Source organism: Terrapene carolina, unplaced genomic scaffold (assembly GCF_002925995.2).
Source record: "Terrapene carolina triunguis isolate 2854851 unplaced genomic scaffold, T_m_triunguis-2.0 Scaffold96, whole genome shotgun sequence".
In the NCBI taxonomy this organism is placed as follows: domain Eukaryota; kingdom Metazoa; phylum Chordata; order Testudines; family Emydidae; genus Terrapene; species Terrapene triunguis.
In genome coordinates, this window is record NW_020664447.1 from 36,838,480 (window position 1) to 36,857,184 (window position 18,705).

Genomic DNA, 18,705 nt, shown 5'->3' on the forward strand with positions numbered 1-18,705 from the left:
CTAGTCTTGTTTTTCCTGTTTGCGGGGGGGAAAAAAAATACGGTGCCCAGTACTGCTGAATAATTTTTTCCTTTATATAATACATGAGGGATTTGGGAGATTTTGCTTTGTTCTTACTTGATGACAACATCTGTGCCTCACTTTCCCCATCTCTAAAATGGGGATAATGATACTTACCTTCCTTTTTGTAAAGGGTTTTGAGATCTGATGATTAAAAGTGATATTGCAAAAGAACCACGTTGTAGTCTTGGCTTCCTTAACCCTGTCACCCCACAGATTCTGCAATGTTGTTTGTCCAAGCAGCTGTGTCGGCTTTCTTCTCCACCCCACTGAACCCCTTTCTGGGAAGTGCAATATTCATCACTTCATATGTCAGACCTGTCAAATTCTGGGAAAGAGACTACAAGTGGGTGAAGTTAAGCCATTAAGAAGCCATGTCAGCTGTGTTTAGTAGAGAAAGCTGTGACTGAATGTGGTCTTTTTATTTCTAGGTGCTATGATTTTTTTTAGAGAGAACTTGTTCATGGCTTTTAATACTTTCATACAAGTATATTATTTTTCTGAAACATCATAGCAGCTGTTTCTACACTGACAGTGCTTACGTTTCATTCCTGTCATGTAGCTTTTATTTACACTAGCATATAAACTGGATAATTTAAGCTCCAAAATGACAGAAATTTTAAGGGAAAATTGAGTCTGAAAAGTGACTGTATACAAAGGGCATTTGCGGGTTCCTTATTTGTACTGGTAACTCCATTTCACATTTGCTCATTTTACAAGTAAAATATTTTTTTCCTAACTCCCAAAACCAAAAACTCACCCTGATATCTTAGTCAATATCAGTTCTTGGCTTATGCACCACCACCAGTAAAAGATTCTTCAGGTCAGATAGTACCTTCAATTAAACCTTCTCTCAGACTGAAACAGTGGGGTTATGCAGGTATCATTGAGGTAAGATGTGGCCTGCAGAATCTTTTACCTTTGATGATGCCTGAACCAGAAAAAACCCAGCTTGACATTCAGATGGCAAGATGAGCTTATGGTACTAGCATTTAAGGGGGAAATCATTTCACATGTAAAATGAGCAAGTGTCATGTCGAGTCACGGACAATAAATATGAATGAAACCTAGGTGTCATTTATAGTCACTTGTCAGAGTAGAATTATTTAAAGACCTTGCTTTTAAAACCTGGTGTACAAATTTGGGTTTCTCCTTCAGTAAACATAATGGCAGTTTTTGGGGTGAGGAGAACTAAAATGGAGCAGCACTTGTGCTTCTTAACTACTAGTGCCACCCTGAAAAGTAAACTTTGAGCACAGCCAAGTGTTAGCTTTGCTACTTCTATTGACTTCAATGCAAGTAACATAGCTAAAACTTCATGCAGAACTTAGAAACTATCTGCCTTAATTGGCTTTTTGTGGGCAAAGGAGAGGGCTTTGGTGTATTGGATTCTAACACTACTACAGCTAAAAGGCATTGTTATGTACTGGCAGGATTCTAAGTTGCATGTAAAGAAGAATTGCAGGCAAAGCTTTCAAAGCTATCATAAAAAAACCTTTTCTTTGGTACAGCATCATTTACAACTCCTTTCCCTATATTCTCCTATAGTACGAAAAACTCTTAAATATGTTTTGTTTTAATTTTGTTGTCTTCAGCACAAAGCGTGTGGACCATTCAAACACAAGACTCGCTTCCCAGCTTGATAGAAATCCAGGTAATAGTCCTACTTTTTGGTTGAAATGGTACAGAGTGGAGATGTGAGTCTGTCATGTACAGATATTACTAACATGAAAGGGATACACATCAACTTCCATTTGTGTCTGGGAACTCCTTATGACAGAATTAAAAATTGTGTTTGCATATCAAGTTGAGGTTCACCTCCTACACTGAATGTTATATGACTGCAGTACATGTAGCCCAGCTTATAATTGGGTTTCTTTTAAAGTGCTTGACTTGTGTGTATTTATATACATAGCACCCTCTGTAATCTAATTTATGTGGGGGGAAATACCTACCTCTTTTATAAATGTAGTTAATCTTCAGGGGGGTTTGTTTTAGCTGGGGAAGGGAATTATTACAGAAGTAAACTCAATGTACTTTGACACTAAAGTTCCTACTAGCTTAACTGTGAATAGCTTTAACTATGTACAATGTCTGTACCCTAACCATTAGGGTTTTTTTTATTGTTATGTCTGAACCAATTAGGGAATAGTTTCAATCACCTAGGAAGAGGCATAATGTTTACATTTTATTGTGTGCGCAAAACAAACAGATTGATCCAATGATGGAATGAGGACCTCTTTCTTTTGGAAATGAACTGATCAAGCTCCACCATTACCCTTCTTGCTAAACCACACAACTACAAAGGTGGAAGCAATTTTTTTTAGATCAGTGGTCATCTCTTCCTTATTCTTCACAGCTGTATTTTCTGATATCTTTTTTCCTTTCTGCCATTCCATTGTCTGCCCTCACATCCCCTTTTCTCCAACTCTTCCGCCAAACTACCATATACTCTGCCTTGTTTTTCTTCTTTCCATGCCTACCTACTTCTCTCCTTCCTGTTGCAGTAGCCGCACAGCTGTTTTGTTTTCTACAGCGTTTGAGTGCTATGAACAAGGGCAATTTGGGAACTGAGCACTGCTTAAAGGGTATTTAGGTGCCAGGGCAGTGGGATCCTAAAGTAGTACTACTGATTGTTGCTTGATTCCTTTTTGCCTATGTGCTTAAGCATAGCACTGCATGGAGTTAGGTACATGGGAGTAGTATGTGTGAAACTGAAGGAGTTGCTTGGAGATCACAGAAATTAATGGTTAGGTTAATCAGTTTTGTTTTTTTTAAACCTATCAATGCGTTCAGAATAAATTCCAGTTAGTTGAACAGTTGCCTCTATAAAGAGATTGAGATCTTTGAAATAAACATTACATTTACTGCTACATTTTCTTGATGGCAAAGTACAAGTTTTAATTGATAGAAGCTTGGGTTTTTCCTGCAGGTTCAGATGATAACAACCTGAATTCAATCTTCTATGAGCATTTAACCCGTTCCCTTCAGCACAGCCTGTGTGGAGACCTGTTGCTGGGGCGGTGGGGGAACTACAGTACTGGGGACTGCTTCATCCTAGCTTCTGACTACCTCAATGCACTAGTACACCTTATAGAGATAGGAAATGGTCTTGTCACCTTCCAGCTGAGGGGGCTTGAATTCAGAGGTAAGAGTTCTATGCTTTGATTACCCATTTGGTTGCTTACAAAGTTGACTCTTTTTTGAGAAGTTTAACTTATTTACAGTTTGGTTCTCTAAACCAGTGGCTTTGAACTTGGGCTTCAGGGTCTCTGTGGCCACTGTTATGTAATTGAGAGAAAACCAGAGCTCTATAACAGAGCTAATATAGGTTTCTCATTATATTTTAATGTGTTACACGTACAATGATGGACAGTTACTCTCTTTTCCTATACCTGAGTTGCATGTTTGAATATAGAGTGGTAAATTAAAACTAAGCAATTTTAATTTTTTTCATTAAATAGTTAAGCTAGAGACAGTAGTTTAATTTACCTGCTGTTCACAGAAACATAATTTGTGATGTATTCTGGTGTCTCAAACTTTTTAAAATATCAATTATCTTCAAATTAGTCCTCTAAATTCTTACTTTCCTTAACATCCCCTAAGGCACTTACTGTCAGCAACGAGAAGTAGAGGCCATCACCGAGGGGGTAGAGGAAGATGAAGGGTTTTGTTGTTGTGAACCTGGCCACATCCCACATATGCTTTCGTTCAATGCTACCTTTGGTCAACGCTGGCTGGCATGGGAAGTGCTTGTGACAAAGTATGTTCTGGAAGGCTACAGCATCACAGACAACAGTGCCGCTTCCATGCTTCAAGTCTTCGATCTTCGGAAAATTCTCACCACTTACTATGTAAAGGTATGGCTCTGCACCTAGCAAATGCGGCTGTGGGGGAATTCAGCTGTCATAATGTTATTTTGAGGAATTGGAAGCATGAACACTTTGTGTGTATATAGTGCCTTTCATCAGGAGGATCACACAATGCAATATAAGTTATGAATACACGAATCTCTCATTCACCATAGGAGAACAGCTTGTTTGAGGGTATGTCTACACGTTGAGCTGGGGGTGTGATTTATAGCTAGGGCCCTACCAAATTCACGGCCATGAAAAATGTGTCATGGATCATGAAATCCGGTCTTCCCTGTGAAATCTGGTCTTGTGTGCTTTTACCCTATACTATACAGATTTCACAGGGGAGACCAGCATTTCTCAAACTGGGGGTCCTGACCCAAAAGGGAGTTGCTGGGGGGTTACAAGGTTATTTTAGGGGGGTCCCGGTATTACCACCCTTACTTCTGCGCTGCCTTCAGAGCTGGGCAGCTGGAGAGTGGCCGCTGTTGGCCGGGCACCCAGCTCTGAAGGCAGCGCCCTGCCAACAGCAGTGCAGAAGTAAGGGTAGCAATACCATACTATGCCACCCTTACTTCTGTGCTGCTGCCTTCAGAGCTGGGCAGCCAGAGAGTAGCAGCTGCTGACTGAGGGTCCAGCTCTGCAGACAGCCGCGCAGAAGTAAGGGTGGCAATACCATACCATGCCATCCTTACTTCTGTGCTACTGCTGCTGGCGACGTCTCTGCCTTCAGAGCTGGGCTCCTGGCCAGCAGCGGCCACTCTCCAGCTGCCCAGTTCTGAAGGCAGCGCTGTCGCCGGCAGCAGCACAGAAATAAGGGTAGCAGTACTGCAAGCCCCCCTACAATGATAGAATCATTGAAGATTAGGGTTGGAAGAGACCTCAGGAGGTCATCTAGTCCAACCCCCTGCTCAAAGCAGGACCAACACCAACTAAATTTTCACAATAACTTTGTGAAACACCCTTCTCCCCTTCCCTCCCCCCAACTCCTCTTTGGGTCAGGACCCCTACAATTACAACACTGTAACATTTTAGATTTAAATAACTGAAATCATGAAATTTATGATTTTTAAAATCCTATGACCGTGAAATTGACCAAAATGGACTGTGAATTTGGTAGGGCCCTATTTGTAGCGCAAGGAGCTAGTGTGAGTATGTCTCCTCGAGCTGAGAATCACAAGCTGAGAATCAAGTGTAGACATGCCTTGTGGTAAAGTGCAACAGCTATTTTCACATTTGGACAGCCATGTAACATAATAATCTAGGACAGAGTGTGACTACTGTATCCAACTGAAACATCAGTGGAAGCTTAGGGGACAGAAGGTAATTACCCAAATATGAATCTGGCCCGGACAGAACTGAAGAAGGAAAAAAGTTCCATCCCCTCCCCCATCACTACTACAAAATATCCAAATCCTCAAACTCCTCCTTACTGTTCGATTGATACCCTTGAACAATCATTTTCTTTGTGTTAGATCTGGGTAAGTGCACCTTTGTTAAGGTTATTTGCAGGAAAACTTTGTTAAAAATATTTCTGTAATTAATTATTGCAAATCCAAAACTAAGATGGGCCTTGTTGAACCTGGGGGAATGTATGGAGCCTGCCATACTTTCATTGCTTGCAAAGGTTGCACATAAATACTATTTTGTGTTAATGATAGGAAATTATACTTGTGATCTCTTCATTCCCAAGAATCCCAAAACTCTCTATTAATTATGTACAGGCACCATCTTTGAAATGCAGCCACTTCTGGGATGGGGGAATGGGGGCAGAAGGCCACTGTCATGCACATCACTGCATAACAGTGTTAGAGGGAAAATATTGGCCAAAGACTCCCTGGAAAATGTCTACTTCTGCAAAAAGATGCCAGTTGCCAGATCTTCAATGGTCACCCTGAGCCAACAGGCCTTGATCTCTTCAAAAGATCGATACGCACACTGTCTCAAATACGATCATAATCTTTCATACTTCTGAGGGGTAAATAAATCTGGCCTTGAAATACTTGTCAGACTTATGGTTCACATTTAGAAGGCTCTTTTTGCAGCCACAAGGGCTTGAAGTTTGTTTTTTCTTAACTAAAAACATTAAATTCAGTCGTTTTTAAAAACATACCAAACAAACAAGCCTGTCACAAATCCCCCACTAATCAAACCTGGTGCACTTTCAAACAGTATGGTGTGCTATTTCCATCCTTGTGTGTAACAGAGAAATACACAATTTAATACAACAAATTAGATTTAAACTATTTCCTTGATATGTAGTATAGGTTGTAATATTTTCAACTTGTACCATTTCAGGGCATTATCTATTATGTCACAACGTCCCCCAAGCTGGAGGAATGGTTAGCTAATGAGACAATGCAGGAAGGATTACAGCCATGTGCAGACTGCAACTATGTTGATGTGGACCCTACATTTAATCCAAATATTGATGAGGATTATGACCATCATCTAGCAGGGGTCTCCAGAGAAAGTTTCTGTATGACTTACCTCAACTGGATAGAGTACTGCTGCTCCCGAAGAGAAAAGGTAGGCATGACTGAGTGACCAGAACTATTAAACTTTTCTAGGAAAGTCTCTTAAATATGTTTTCTTTGGTAGGGTTGGATTTAACTGTCTATTGAAATTTAGATTTCAAATTGATTTGCAGGAAAGTGTTACATTGGGTTTGGGTTGATGAGTTAATGCTTTGACCTTGATCTCTTGAGACCAAAATTCAAATTAGTCTTAGATTGCAAGTAGTATATTATGTACTTGGAAGTGCACTAGGGAAAGGAGGAGGCGACCAAATCACACAACATAATTTGGCTTGATTGGGCCTCTGCTTAGGCAGAGAAGAGTGGTCTTAGAATAGCCATGGTGTCACTCATGTTCATCAAAACAATCCTAACTGCAAAATAATTTCTCTATAGTATCTAAAATCGACTGCCAAAAGCATTGCTAGGTACCTCATGGTCAAATTTGAAGCTCTTCTCTGGACCACTTCATCTCCTAGCCTCTTTGTCCTCTCTCCAAACCTCCTGCACCCTTTTAAGGAAGTTCATACAAAAGTGTGTCTAGAGAATTACACTGGCATCTGTCTGCTTATTTAAATTCTCAAATGTATGGTTTGACAATGGATAGACATGGTCTTCAGGGCGTGGGTAAAAGGGTCTCCTGATCCTTTAGATTTAATGACGTACCTGGGTCTTTAGAGTGGGGAGCTCATTGGAGGTAAGTGACTAAAAGGAGGCCTCTTCTAGAAAGTATAATATTTGAAACCTTTTTTAGACGTGGAGAATGGCCATCAAAGAAAACTGTCTGCCTCTATTACATGACCGTCACTTGGCAATTATTTTGTGGGGGTAGTGGAAAGCAGATTTAATAACTTGGATACATGACATTTTACTGCCTAGAGAATTATCTTTATAATGAAGTGTTACATCAGTAGAACTGCTTTACAAAGCACCACACAAATGGCTTTTTGCTCTGGGTGTTCTGACGAGTGGAAGCAGTCTACATACTTCTGAAGTAAACTCACAAATATATATTGTTTATAACTTTTAAGTGAGAGGTGTATAGCCTGGTCCATTAAAATGCCTGTTACATCTCTCTTCATCAAGACTAGTCTTTTTATGACTCAAACCTAGAATTCAAGAACAGAGTATGCAAGTACGTACTATATTCAGCTTGCAACTAATTCAAATGGCAATGTAGTGCTTTTTTGTACAAATCTCATCAGTAAGGCAGCGTTTACAAAGCACTGTTTGAAAAGAACCCCTAATTGGAATTCGGGTGCTTCTGAATGCCAACCCATTTTTATTTAGCATAAGTGCCACTTGAAGTTGATTTCTGGTAGCTTTCTATATTTGCCGTTTTGTCACTCCTATCAGAATATATTTTGCTACAGTATGAATCTCTCCCTACCTTCTCCACATGACTCTTTATTTTTTAATGTATTTATTACTACCAGCCGCTGGATGCAGATAAAGACTCCTCCTTGGTGACTCTTTGTTACGGACTCTGTGTTCTGGGGCGGAGAGCTTTGGGGACTGCTTCCCATCATATGTCTAGGTAATACTACGCTCTTGTTTTTAGGGATTTTGGAGGAGGGGAGCCTGTGAGCATCTAGGTTTGGGGTAATGGCTAACTCTTTATACAAAAGCAATGTTCTTCTTGGACCCCCAAAAGGAACAGATACTCTAGGCCACCCTCCTTCATAAATATTGTGGATGATCCAATGAAGATGTGCCAAGGCTCAGCAAATGAAGTATGTAGAAGACTTGAAACTGAACATCTCACTTTCTTAACTAATTGAAATTGAGGGTGGTGGAGTGGAGGGCCTTCACGCCTTCCTTGTCCATGATACCTGCTGAAAAATGAGCAGAATTAATCAAGTTTTGAAATTGAACTTCATTCCTTGCTCTCAGCATGAAGCCTATATATAAAAAGGGGTGCAGGGAGGAGCGTTGTAACACATGGCACACGGAATAATCTTCATCAAGATGCAGGTTAGACCAGTGTTACAGGTTCATTGGCCTGCCCAGTTCATGTCACCTGTGGTTGGTAGATGTTGTATTACAGATTAGTGTAAAATGTAGTTGTGTGTGTTGGCAAACCGGAAATTGGTGACTCAAAAACACATACTAAAATGTTGTCCTCCTCCTGGAGACCAAGCACAGCACACTTACTCTTTATCACATGTGAAAGGACAACTGTTGACTAACTCCTCCTCTGAGTTCACCATATTACAGCGAGATTGCCTAGTTGGCCCTCTGAAGGATTGTCACTATATATGATCTTGCTGAAATACAGTAACTTCACTGGGGCAGATCACAAGGTCCATAACTTTCACAGGATCTTTTAAATTAGCTTGGAAAAGTTTAGGAGTCTAAATGCCTGAGTCACTTGAAAATAGCAAAAGAGCACTTATAATAATAGCAATTTAGTTTTTAAAAATACGTTATTTATAATTAGGAATTGTAAATGGTGACAAATCCTCGTGGTGAGTTAAATGGAGGTGATGAGATGAAGCAAAAGAAGGTAGTAAAGCTCTTAATCTTTGCACCAAGAATGGCACAACTGAGGCAATCTCCTGATGGATACGTACACTGTAGTGTTGCACTCCCCTGGAAAGTTCCAGCTGCTTAAAAAAAGTATCAAAATGATGCATTCTTGTAACTTAATCTGACCCTCAGCATTCTTGGTCAAATATATACTAATTCCTGTAACTATAGCATGCCCACTGCAAATGTTAATATAATTATCATATTTTTAATTATACCCATGTTGCTGTAACTTAGGTTTTATTTTTTTAAACAGGCCTGCTATTGCCCTCTTCCCCCACAGACTGATGTGATATATTTGAAATTGAAAAAGTGCAGCGAAGGGTATAAGAAGTGATATGGGGTATGGAACAGCTTCCTTATCAAAAGAGATTAAAAAGATTGGCACTGTTCAGCTTGGAAAAGAGATGACTAATGGGAGATGTGATCGAGGTCTATAAAATTATGAATGGAGTAGAGAAGTGAATAAAGAAGTGTTATTTACCCCTTCACATAATACAAGAACCAGGGGTTGTCCAATGAAATTAATAGGCAGCAGGTTACTTCTTCATGCAATGCACAGTCAACCTATGGAACTCATTGCTGGGAATACTGTGAAGGCCAAAACTATAACTGGGTTCAAAAAAGAACTAGATAAGTTCATGGAGGATAGGTCCATCAATTACTATTAGCCAAGATGATCAGGGATGCAACCCCGTGCTCTGGGTGTCCCTAAGCCTTTGACTGCCAGATGCTGAGACTGGATGACACAGAATGGCTCACTCAATAATTGCCCTGTTCCGTTCATTCCCTCTGAAGCATCTGGCATTGGCCACTGTCAGAAGACCACATGCTGGGCCAGATGGACCATTGGTCTGACCCAGTGTGGCCATTCTTATGTTCATATGTGTACAGAGGAATATGACAACTGTACCTGTCTCTATAGTTCAGTGTTATATTATGTAAATCAGTATTTCTACTGATGTAATGAAGGGATGCTGCATATGGAGGTTTTTAAATGTGTTAATGTTTTGGGGTTACTTTCCATCCCAAACAGTAATTTGGAATCTTTCCTGTATGGGCTGCATGCCCTGTTTAAGGGCGACTTCCGTATCTCTTCAATCCGAGATGAATGGATCTTTGCTGACATGGAATTGCTGAGGAAAGTGGTGGTTCCTGGAATACGCATGTCACTCAAACTACATCAGGTAATAAGGTTAGCGGGGGGGGGGGGGGTGTATGGTTGTTTGGCTCTGTCCATACTGATTGATTAAATTTTGATATATGGAGCAGTTTTCCACACAGCTTGCCTGGCCAGCATAGCAAGCTTTAAATCCTGTTTAAGGTAACAGTGTGTTGACTAGAGCTAGCTAAGTCTATAATATGTTTTTAAAGACAGTGTTTTAAATGTTTATAGGGCCCCTTTCATTCTGGCTAATCAAATTGAGGTGAAACCATGTTCAGTTAATACAATATAATCTCTGCCTGGTCAAACTCATTGGCTTGCCTGACTGGTCCTGTTCCCTTTTTGGGAATTCATTCAATCATTCTTCCTTCCCCCCCTCTGTATTTTGAATAGCTCTAAGGACATGAAATCCTCACAGTTAAGTGCCTCACGTCAGATATTTCTTGAGTTGGGATGTTCCACTGGGACATCTAATTTAGCCATTTTGGTGAAGAAGCGGAAAGTAAGGAGAGAGAGAAAAAAGAGATAAGGGACTCAAGGGAGGGAAAAAAGGGCTTGTGGTGGGGGTGGATAACTCATACATAGGGAACTAAGCATAGACTCTGGGGTCACATCACCTCCATACACTGTACTCTCTGCAGCTCATCTCTGGTAAAGGTCAGCCTTCTAAGAGGAGCAATGGGGGCAAAAAAACCCAACTGACTTCAAGACTGAGCTTCATAAGTAAATGGAGGAAATGGTATGATGAGACTGCCTACAATGGTATATGGCCCATCTGCAACTGCTAGTAGCTAAAATCCCCAGCGGCCAGAGATGGGACATTAGATTGGGAGGGTTCTGAGTTACTACAGAGAATTCTTTCCCAGGTGCCTGGCATGTGGGTCTTGTCAATATGCTCAGGGTTCAACTGATGGCCATATTTGGGGTTGAGAAGGAATTTTCCCCGGGTCAGATTGGGAGAGACCCTGGGGTTTTTTTTGTCTTCCTCTGCAGCATGGGGTACTGGTCATTTGCTGGTTTAAACTAAACTACAGAGTGGATTCTCTGTAACTTGAAGTCTTTAAATCATGATGTGAGGACTCCACTAACTCAGCCAGAGGTTATGGGTCTATGGATGGGTGAGGTTCTGTGGCCTGTGATGTGCAGGAGGTCAGATTATATGATCACGATAATCTCTTCTGGCCTTAAAATCTATGAGTCTGATACAAGGCTTGAAAAATTCATCAGACACTGACTAGTCAGGGGCCAGTATGAAACAAAAAGGGCCACCTAGCGAGATCCATGGATAACTCCCCGGTGAGAAGCCTACTCGCCCCTGCATACGCAATTGGTTGAATGGGGAGGGTCCTGTCGGTCCTTGCAGAGTGCAATTCCTGGGCCTGCCTTTCTTTTTTGACTGAGCCTCTGGCTAAAAAATAATCTCATATATTCAAAGCTGCAGAAGTGTGAAAACAACAACCAACACTTAATGTTACTCCTCTACCCCCATCACCAAGGCATCAGCTGCAAATCTCAGAATCACAGTGAACACCTTCCATGTCCTCTTACTGTTCCTGTGTGAGCTTGGTTGCTTTTACCTTCTTGGGGAATTATGCCTTTGAAACAGGGTTCGCCTGAAGGAATTCTCTCTCATATGTTAGCCAGAATTTATTTTAATGTACCATTACAGGGCCTTTAATAAAAAATGCTGGTGCAAGTGTTTCCAGAAATTATTTGTAGGTCTAATTATCACTCTGTCCTGAAACAGAGCTTTCACTGTTACTTGAAAATAAAAAGTTTGCATTTCAAAACAGCTTAAATTTGGTATCTGCCAGTCCAGTGCAATGGGAGCACAGGGGAAGCAGCAAGCTTCCCTGTGTCCACTGTAATATATTGGCAAAGTTCAGCAAATGTAGCAAACATCAACTGAGATGCAACTTGTAGAGAAAAGGGATTGGCAATCCAAAAATCTGTTCTGTTGAAATATGAAAATCAAAAAGATCCAAGCTGTGAGCGAATTAAATAAAAAAGCTTGCTCTAATTAAATAGATCTACGGTGCTTGCCTCACTGCATGGTCTGAAAGTCACCAAAAATTATCATGCAATGACATAGCAATAATTGAGTTAGCTTGTTCCATTAGATCATGGAATTCTCTTAATTTAGCAGTGTATATAAAATGACAAATGGTGGAGTAAATGCAGAAAACAACTTCAGTAGAGTAATATAAAGTCATGGTGAAAGTGGCAGGATTACAACTTACAAATCCTGAAATGTTCTCAAGATATTACTTAGGCCACTACAAAGTGTGCACCTGAATATGGTGAGATAAAGTGAGAAATGGAAAATGTACATAAAAATACAAATATTTTTAAACATAACCCTTGAACTAATACATAGTACAGATAACTGGTGACTTTTCATTTGCATTTTGGTAGTGCCCTGAGGTATCTCCACTCAGGATTGGGCCCTCATTGTGCTAGGCACTAAAACAAGCAAACAAAGAAAAAGAAAAACCCAAACATGGTCTTCACCCTTTGGAATTTAAATCTGTACTTTTGTATCTGAAAGAGCCGTAACTTAATACTGAATGGATCCTGTAAATATGTGGTATAAATATGTGGCTAGTAATAGTATGATGTTGTGAATGCATGATGAAGTATACAGGATGTTTTGTCTGAAACCCGATTTCTTTTTAGTGTGTGACTATGCGGGACAGTGTTGAACACACATTCATGTATTTTTTTGACTGTAAATGAGACCAACTGTTGAAAAGAAGCGTCTCATTGAATACTCAGTACTTTACTTCTTTGGCTTTAAACTTCAAGGCTTCTGAGCCTCTCCATAGGCAATGTGACTAGATACACAATAAAATCAGTATAAAACGTTCCCAGTACTAGATAAATCCTCCCTACCCCCAAACTTACAGAAACATTTGATGTGGTGGATATTGAACTCATCTGAACAATGGTGGGAATCTGTTTTTGATTAGTGTAATTTTGTGCAATGCATTATCTATCATTTCTGAGGTCTGAAATCTCTACTTTTTTTACGCAATTAGCATCTATGACACTAAGCTGTTCTCAAATAATGCTTTCATTCAGGATCACTTCACTTCCCCAGATGAATACGATGACCCTACTGTCCTCTACGAAGCCATTGTGTCCCATGAGCAAAACCTGGTTATAGCACATGAAGGGGACCCTGCCTGGAGGAGCGCTGTCCTGTCCAACTCTCCCTCCCTGCTTGCCCTCCGCCATGTGATGGATGATGGCACCAATGAATATAAAATCATCATGCTGAACAAGCGGTATCTCAGTTTCAGAGTAATCAAGGTGTGTGTTTATTGTATATGCACATGGAATGGACATATGATCTGCTGCTTCATGGTGTTTTAGAATTTAGTGTAAAATTAGAAAACTACTACTTCAGCCCAACCCATTACCTGTCTCAGTAAGCGGTCACTGCTTGGGCTGCCCTCATGGAGAGAGAGTACTTAATTGGTTATCAAGATAGTGCTGTCCATGAACATTAAATATTGACAGAAAAAAAAAGTGTAATGTCCTCTCTGAAAATACCTAGTGACAATGGCTGCAAAACACAGTTTCAGCAGTCCCTTTATGTTAGTTTCATTGGACCTAATTGTTTATCTTCTTATTGCCCTTTTGTCCATTATGTGTATGAGGTCTGGAAAGTGTTGAATACCTTGTAAAGTCAGCATAATACTCCTGCTGTATAAACATGGCCCCATGAAAGCATGTCTCTATTGTGACTTGTACTGTTGGTGGCAGTTTTGAATTTATCTACAGTTAGACAACAGTGATAAATGTAGCCTTAGTCTGACCATAGCTTTACTTCTGCCCCTTCAGTATTTACACAGATGCCCCCTCTTCTGAACAACGCTTAAGCTTTTCTTCCAGGTCTCTCCATAACTTTGGATTTCAGCTTTATTTCCTGCTGCTCCCCTTTGTCCACTCAAGTGTCATTCTTAAATGGACCTTTTATCTGCTTCATATCATCATCTGTGTATGCCCCCACCCCACCCCCAAGGTATGTGAGAGAATCCTCAATTAACTTATGCCAAACTGCCACTCACTCTTCAAAAACTAGAATCCAGCTCCTATTAGAGGGCCCACCTGCCGTTCCGTATGTGTGCACTTTATTCTGTACTGTTTGCAGCTTGTGCCCATATATTGAGTCCTTTGAAGCAGGGAGCGTGAATGCTTGATGGTTGTACAGTGCTGTGTACATTTTTATACGCTCTATCCATAATAATGTAATTCTTCTTTGTGTGCTTGCTCATGTCCATTCTAATGTAGGTGTGTGCTTGCCATGAGCATCGCCACCAGAAAGATTTTACCTCTGTGGTATCCGTCAGGTCGGCTCTGCTGCTCCCTGGAGTTGCGCTCTCATAGATTCGGTATAAAGGACTCTGCCAACCCACCAGTTCCTTCTTATGGCCCGCGATGGTCGCTGGAACTACGGCTCGTTCTTGCTGTTGCAAGTATTTCTTAGTGAACTTTTCACTACTCTTATTGTATATAGTTGATTGTATTTATTAGTTAAGTTTCAGTTATTAAGTTAGTTAGTTAGGAACCCTGCTAAGTGAGATTAACCGACCCACCCCCCAGAACCAGGGCATGCCTCAGTCTCCAGGTTTCAAGCCTTGTGAATCTTGTCACAAGCCTATGCCTGTGAGTGACCCCCACTCCAGCTGCCTCAAGTGTCTGGGAGAAGCTCAGCTGTGTAGGGATTTTAAGCCCTCATCAAAAAGGATAGAGATGCTAGACTCCGCTCTATCCTCATGGAGGCAGCACTCTGATCTCTGTTGGAGCAGGGCCACTTGGACTCGGCACCGAGTACGTTGGCCTCAGTAAGAAGCACCCTGGCTTCACTTTGGGATGTCCAGCGCCATTCCCCAGCTCCAGCACCAAGGTGAGATGCTCCAACCATGCCTAAGGAACCTCGGCACCATCAGTCATCCCTGGTGCCAAATAAGGATGCGAATGCGAGAGAGCCCAGGCACCGTTCACCGTCACTAGTGCACAGGAAGAAGCAAAGGAAGACCGACAGAGGCTAATCACCTATACTGAGGTCAGTGGGACAGAGAGATGCTGCCAGGGTGTAACCCACATCGGGCTGTCCTCGGGCTTGCCGCACAAGGTCCAACAAACTTTGCAGGACCTGCCATTTGAAGATACGCCAATCTTTTCAGAGTGGACAGACTCCAAACTTCAGTTTTTAGAAGAGTCAAGGGCCACAGCAAACAGCTTGCTTCTTCCTCCCGTCTGCTTGACAGGACTATAGCAACAGGAAGAGCAGGGGCTACAGGCGGAAACCTCCCCCATAGTCTTCATCTGTAGCTGCACCCCCAGACACTTGGCAGGGTCAAAGCAGGCTTTTTGATGGGATGCTCAAGGACAATGTACCAGGACAGTTTATGGATCCAGATTCCCCAGATTTTGTGGACTGGTTATCCCACTTTGATCGGGTGCTATGCATGGTCGCAGTGGGATACACCCTTCAATTTTTTTGTTCCCCTCCTTGCCACTTTCCCTCCCCGTTCATCTTCAGGGATCCTTCTCACAAACAACTCTAACCCAAGATGTGCAATCACTCTTAAGAGTGGGATTAGTGGAGGAGGTTCCCCCAGAGCTAAGGGGTTGAGAGTTCTACTCCCAATACTTCCTAATCCCAAAAGCCAATGGCAGTCTCAGACCAATTTTGGACCTGCAAAACCTCAACAAATTCACGAAGAAGCTGAAATTCCGCATGGTCTCCTTGGCCTCCATCATTCCCTCCTTGGATCCAGGGGACTGGTACGCTGCCCTTGACTTAAAGGACACACATTTCCACATTGCCATCTTTCAGGGACACAGGAGGTTCCTCAAATTTGTCATGAACCATGTGCACTACCAATTTATGGTGCTCCATTCTGTCTCTTGGCGGTCCCTCAGGTATTCACGAAGTGCATGTCAGTTGTTGTAGCCTTCTTGAGGAGATAAGGAGTTCAGGTTTATTCATACCTCGACGATTGGCTGATGAAAAGTCGATCCAGACTCCAGGTAAAGACAGATGTGAGACTAATACAGTTGACCTTCCAGAACTTAGGTCTGCTCATAGATGCACAGACATCCACCTTCTTCTGGTCCAGAGGATAGAATTCATCAGGGCAGTTCTGGACTTGGTATAGGCCAGAGCTTCTCTCCCAGAAGCATGCTTCCAAGCATAGAAAACTTATAGAAAGCCTCAAGAATCACCCTGTCATCATGGCAAGAAATTGCTTACAGCTCCTGGGCCACATGGCGTCATGCACCTATGTGGTTCATCACATAAGACTTCGGTTCATACCTCTCCAAGCGTGGCTAGCGTCAGTATACTCACCAAGCCTACATCATGTAGACTCAGTCACTACAGTTCCCCCATTGGTTATTACTTCCCACAATCGGTGGCTAGACCTGCTAACAGTGTGCGCAGGAGTCCCTTTCTCAAGACCCCAACTGTTAGTCTCTCTCATCAGACGCTTTGGCAATGGGATGGTGACCTTGCTTGGGCTGCCTCAGGACTCAGGTCCTCTGGTCTCCAGAAGAGCTCTTGTTGCACATCAGTGTCAGAGAGCTCAGGGCAGTTCGCCTGGCCTGCCAGGCATTCCAAACCCATGTAGCAGGCAGGTGCATGTCAGTCCTTACAGGCAACACAACAGCCATGTTCTCTATCAACAGACAGGGTGGAGCACGCTCTTCTCACCTGTGCCAGGAGGCACTTCGCTTATGGGAATTTTGCATAGCCCACTTGATTCACCTCAAGGAAATCTATCTGCCAGATTCTCAGAACCAACTTGCTGATCACCTCAGCAGGGTTTTCTCCAACCACCACGAGTGGTCCATTTGCCTAGAGATCCTACAAGTCATCTTTCAGAAGTGGGGAATTCCCCAAATAGAACTATTTGCAACGAGGTGCAACAGGAAGTGTCTCCAATTCTGCTGTTTCCTGGGCCACAGTCCAGGATCTCTGACAGATGTCTTCCTCTTGCCCTGGACGGGGCATCTGTTCTATGCATTCTCAGCCATTCCTCTCATACACAAGGTCTTGCTGAGGATTAGATGGGACAGAGCAGGAATCATCCTGATAGCCCCAGCCTGGCCACGCCAGCACTGGTTCATGGTGCTCTTGAACCTATCAGTAGAAACACCAATCCAACTACCTCAGGTTCCAGACCTAATATCCCAGGACCACAGTCACCTGCGTCCCCCAAACCTCAAGGCTTTTCATCTCACGGTCTGGAAGCTCATGCTCCGGACTAGTTCGAGAAGTTCTTTTAGGGAGTAGAAAGCCGTCCGCTAGAACAGTGTACCTGGCAAATTGGAAAAGGTTCTTGATCTGGTGAGCGCAGAAAGGTGTCTTGCCCATGCAATCTTCAGTACCATTCATTCTGGACTGCTTGCTACACCTGAAACAGCAGGGGCTATTGGTTTAATCGATTAGCGTCCACCTGACTGCAGTTTCGGCTTTTCATCTGTGGGTGAATGGCTGGTCCATCTTTGCAAACTCGGTCTGCAGTCGGTTTCTCAAGGGACTTGACAGGCTGTACCCCATGGGATCTCAACCTGGTGTTCTCAAGGATCATGGGTTCCCCATTCGAGCCATTGTCAATGTATTCTCTGCTCTATTTGTCCTGAAAGGTGGCTTTCGTGGTGGCCATTACTTAGGCCAGAAGGGTATTGGAGATTAGGGCCCTTACTTCAGAACCTCCATACACAGTATTCTTCAAGGACAAGGTCGAGTTATGTCCTCACCCAGTCTTTATCCCAAAGATGGTTTCACAATTCCATAGTAATCAGGACATATTCCTTCTGGTCTGCTATCTGAAACTGCATGCCAAGAAACAGGAGCAGAGGCTTCACTAACTAGATGTCAGATGCACGCTGGCCTTCTACACGGAAAGAACTAAATCCATTTTGAAAAATTACTCAATTTTTTGTGGCTATTACAGACAGGATGAAGGGTCTTTCAGTCTCAGTCCAGAGAATTTCATCATGGATCACGTCCTGTAGCCACAAATGCTATAATCTGATGAAAGTCCCTGCTCTGTCCCTGACAGCACACTCCACAAGGGCACAAACATCTTCAGTTGCATTTGTGGCACAGGTCCCTATCTAGGACATCTGTAGACCGGCAGTATGGTCTTCGGTCCACACTTTCGCATCTCACTATGCCATGATTCAGCAGGCTAAAGACAATGCTACGTTTGGCAGAGCAGTGCTACAATCTGCTTGTCAATGAACTCCAACCCCCACCCCTTACATCTGCTTGGGAGTAACCTACATTAGAATGGACACGAGCAAGCACTCAAAGAAGAAAAAACGGTTACTAACCTTCTGTAGCTGCTCTTCTCCGAGATGTGTTGCTTATGTCCAATCCAAAACCTCCCACTCCTACCTCACTATCGGAGTTAGCCGGCAAGATGGAACTGAGGGGTCGGTGGGTCGGCAGGGTCCTTTATACCAGCGCTATGAGAGCACAACTCCAGAGGGCAGCACACCCGACCTGATAGATACCACAGAGGGAAAAACTTTCCGGCGGCAGTGCTCAGGGCAAGCACGC

At 42.5% G+C, this 18,705-nt stretch overlaps 1 protein-coding gene across 2 annotated transcripts in view; it reads left to right on the forward strand.

The window, feature by feature from the left end:
- Positions 1–18,705, forward strand: part of PCNX1 (pecanex 1) — a 129,691-nt gene that overhangs the window by 99,584 nt on the left and 11,402 nt on the right. For both annotated transcript variants that reach the window (XM_024218807.3, XM_024218806.3), the window contains 8 exons: positions 277–406; positions 1,656–1,714; positions 2,993–3,208; positions 3,667–3,920; positions 6,213–6,443; positions 7,867–7,967; positions 9,996–10,146; positions 13,206–13,436. In XM_024218807.3, the coding sequence (XP_024074575.2) occupies positions 277–406; positions 1,656–1,714; positions 2,993–3,208; positions 3,667–3,920; positions 6,213–6,443; positions 7,867–7,967; positions 9,996–10,146; positions 13,206–13,436 (1,373 nt within the window). The remainder of the gene's footprint in view (positions 1–276; positions 407–1,655; positions 1,715–2,992; positions 3,209–3,666; positions 3,921–6,212; positions 6,444–7,866; positions 7,968–9,995; positions 10,147–13,205; positions 13,437–18,705) is intronic.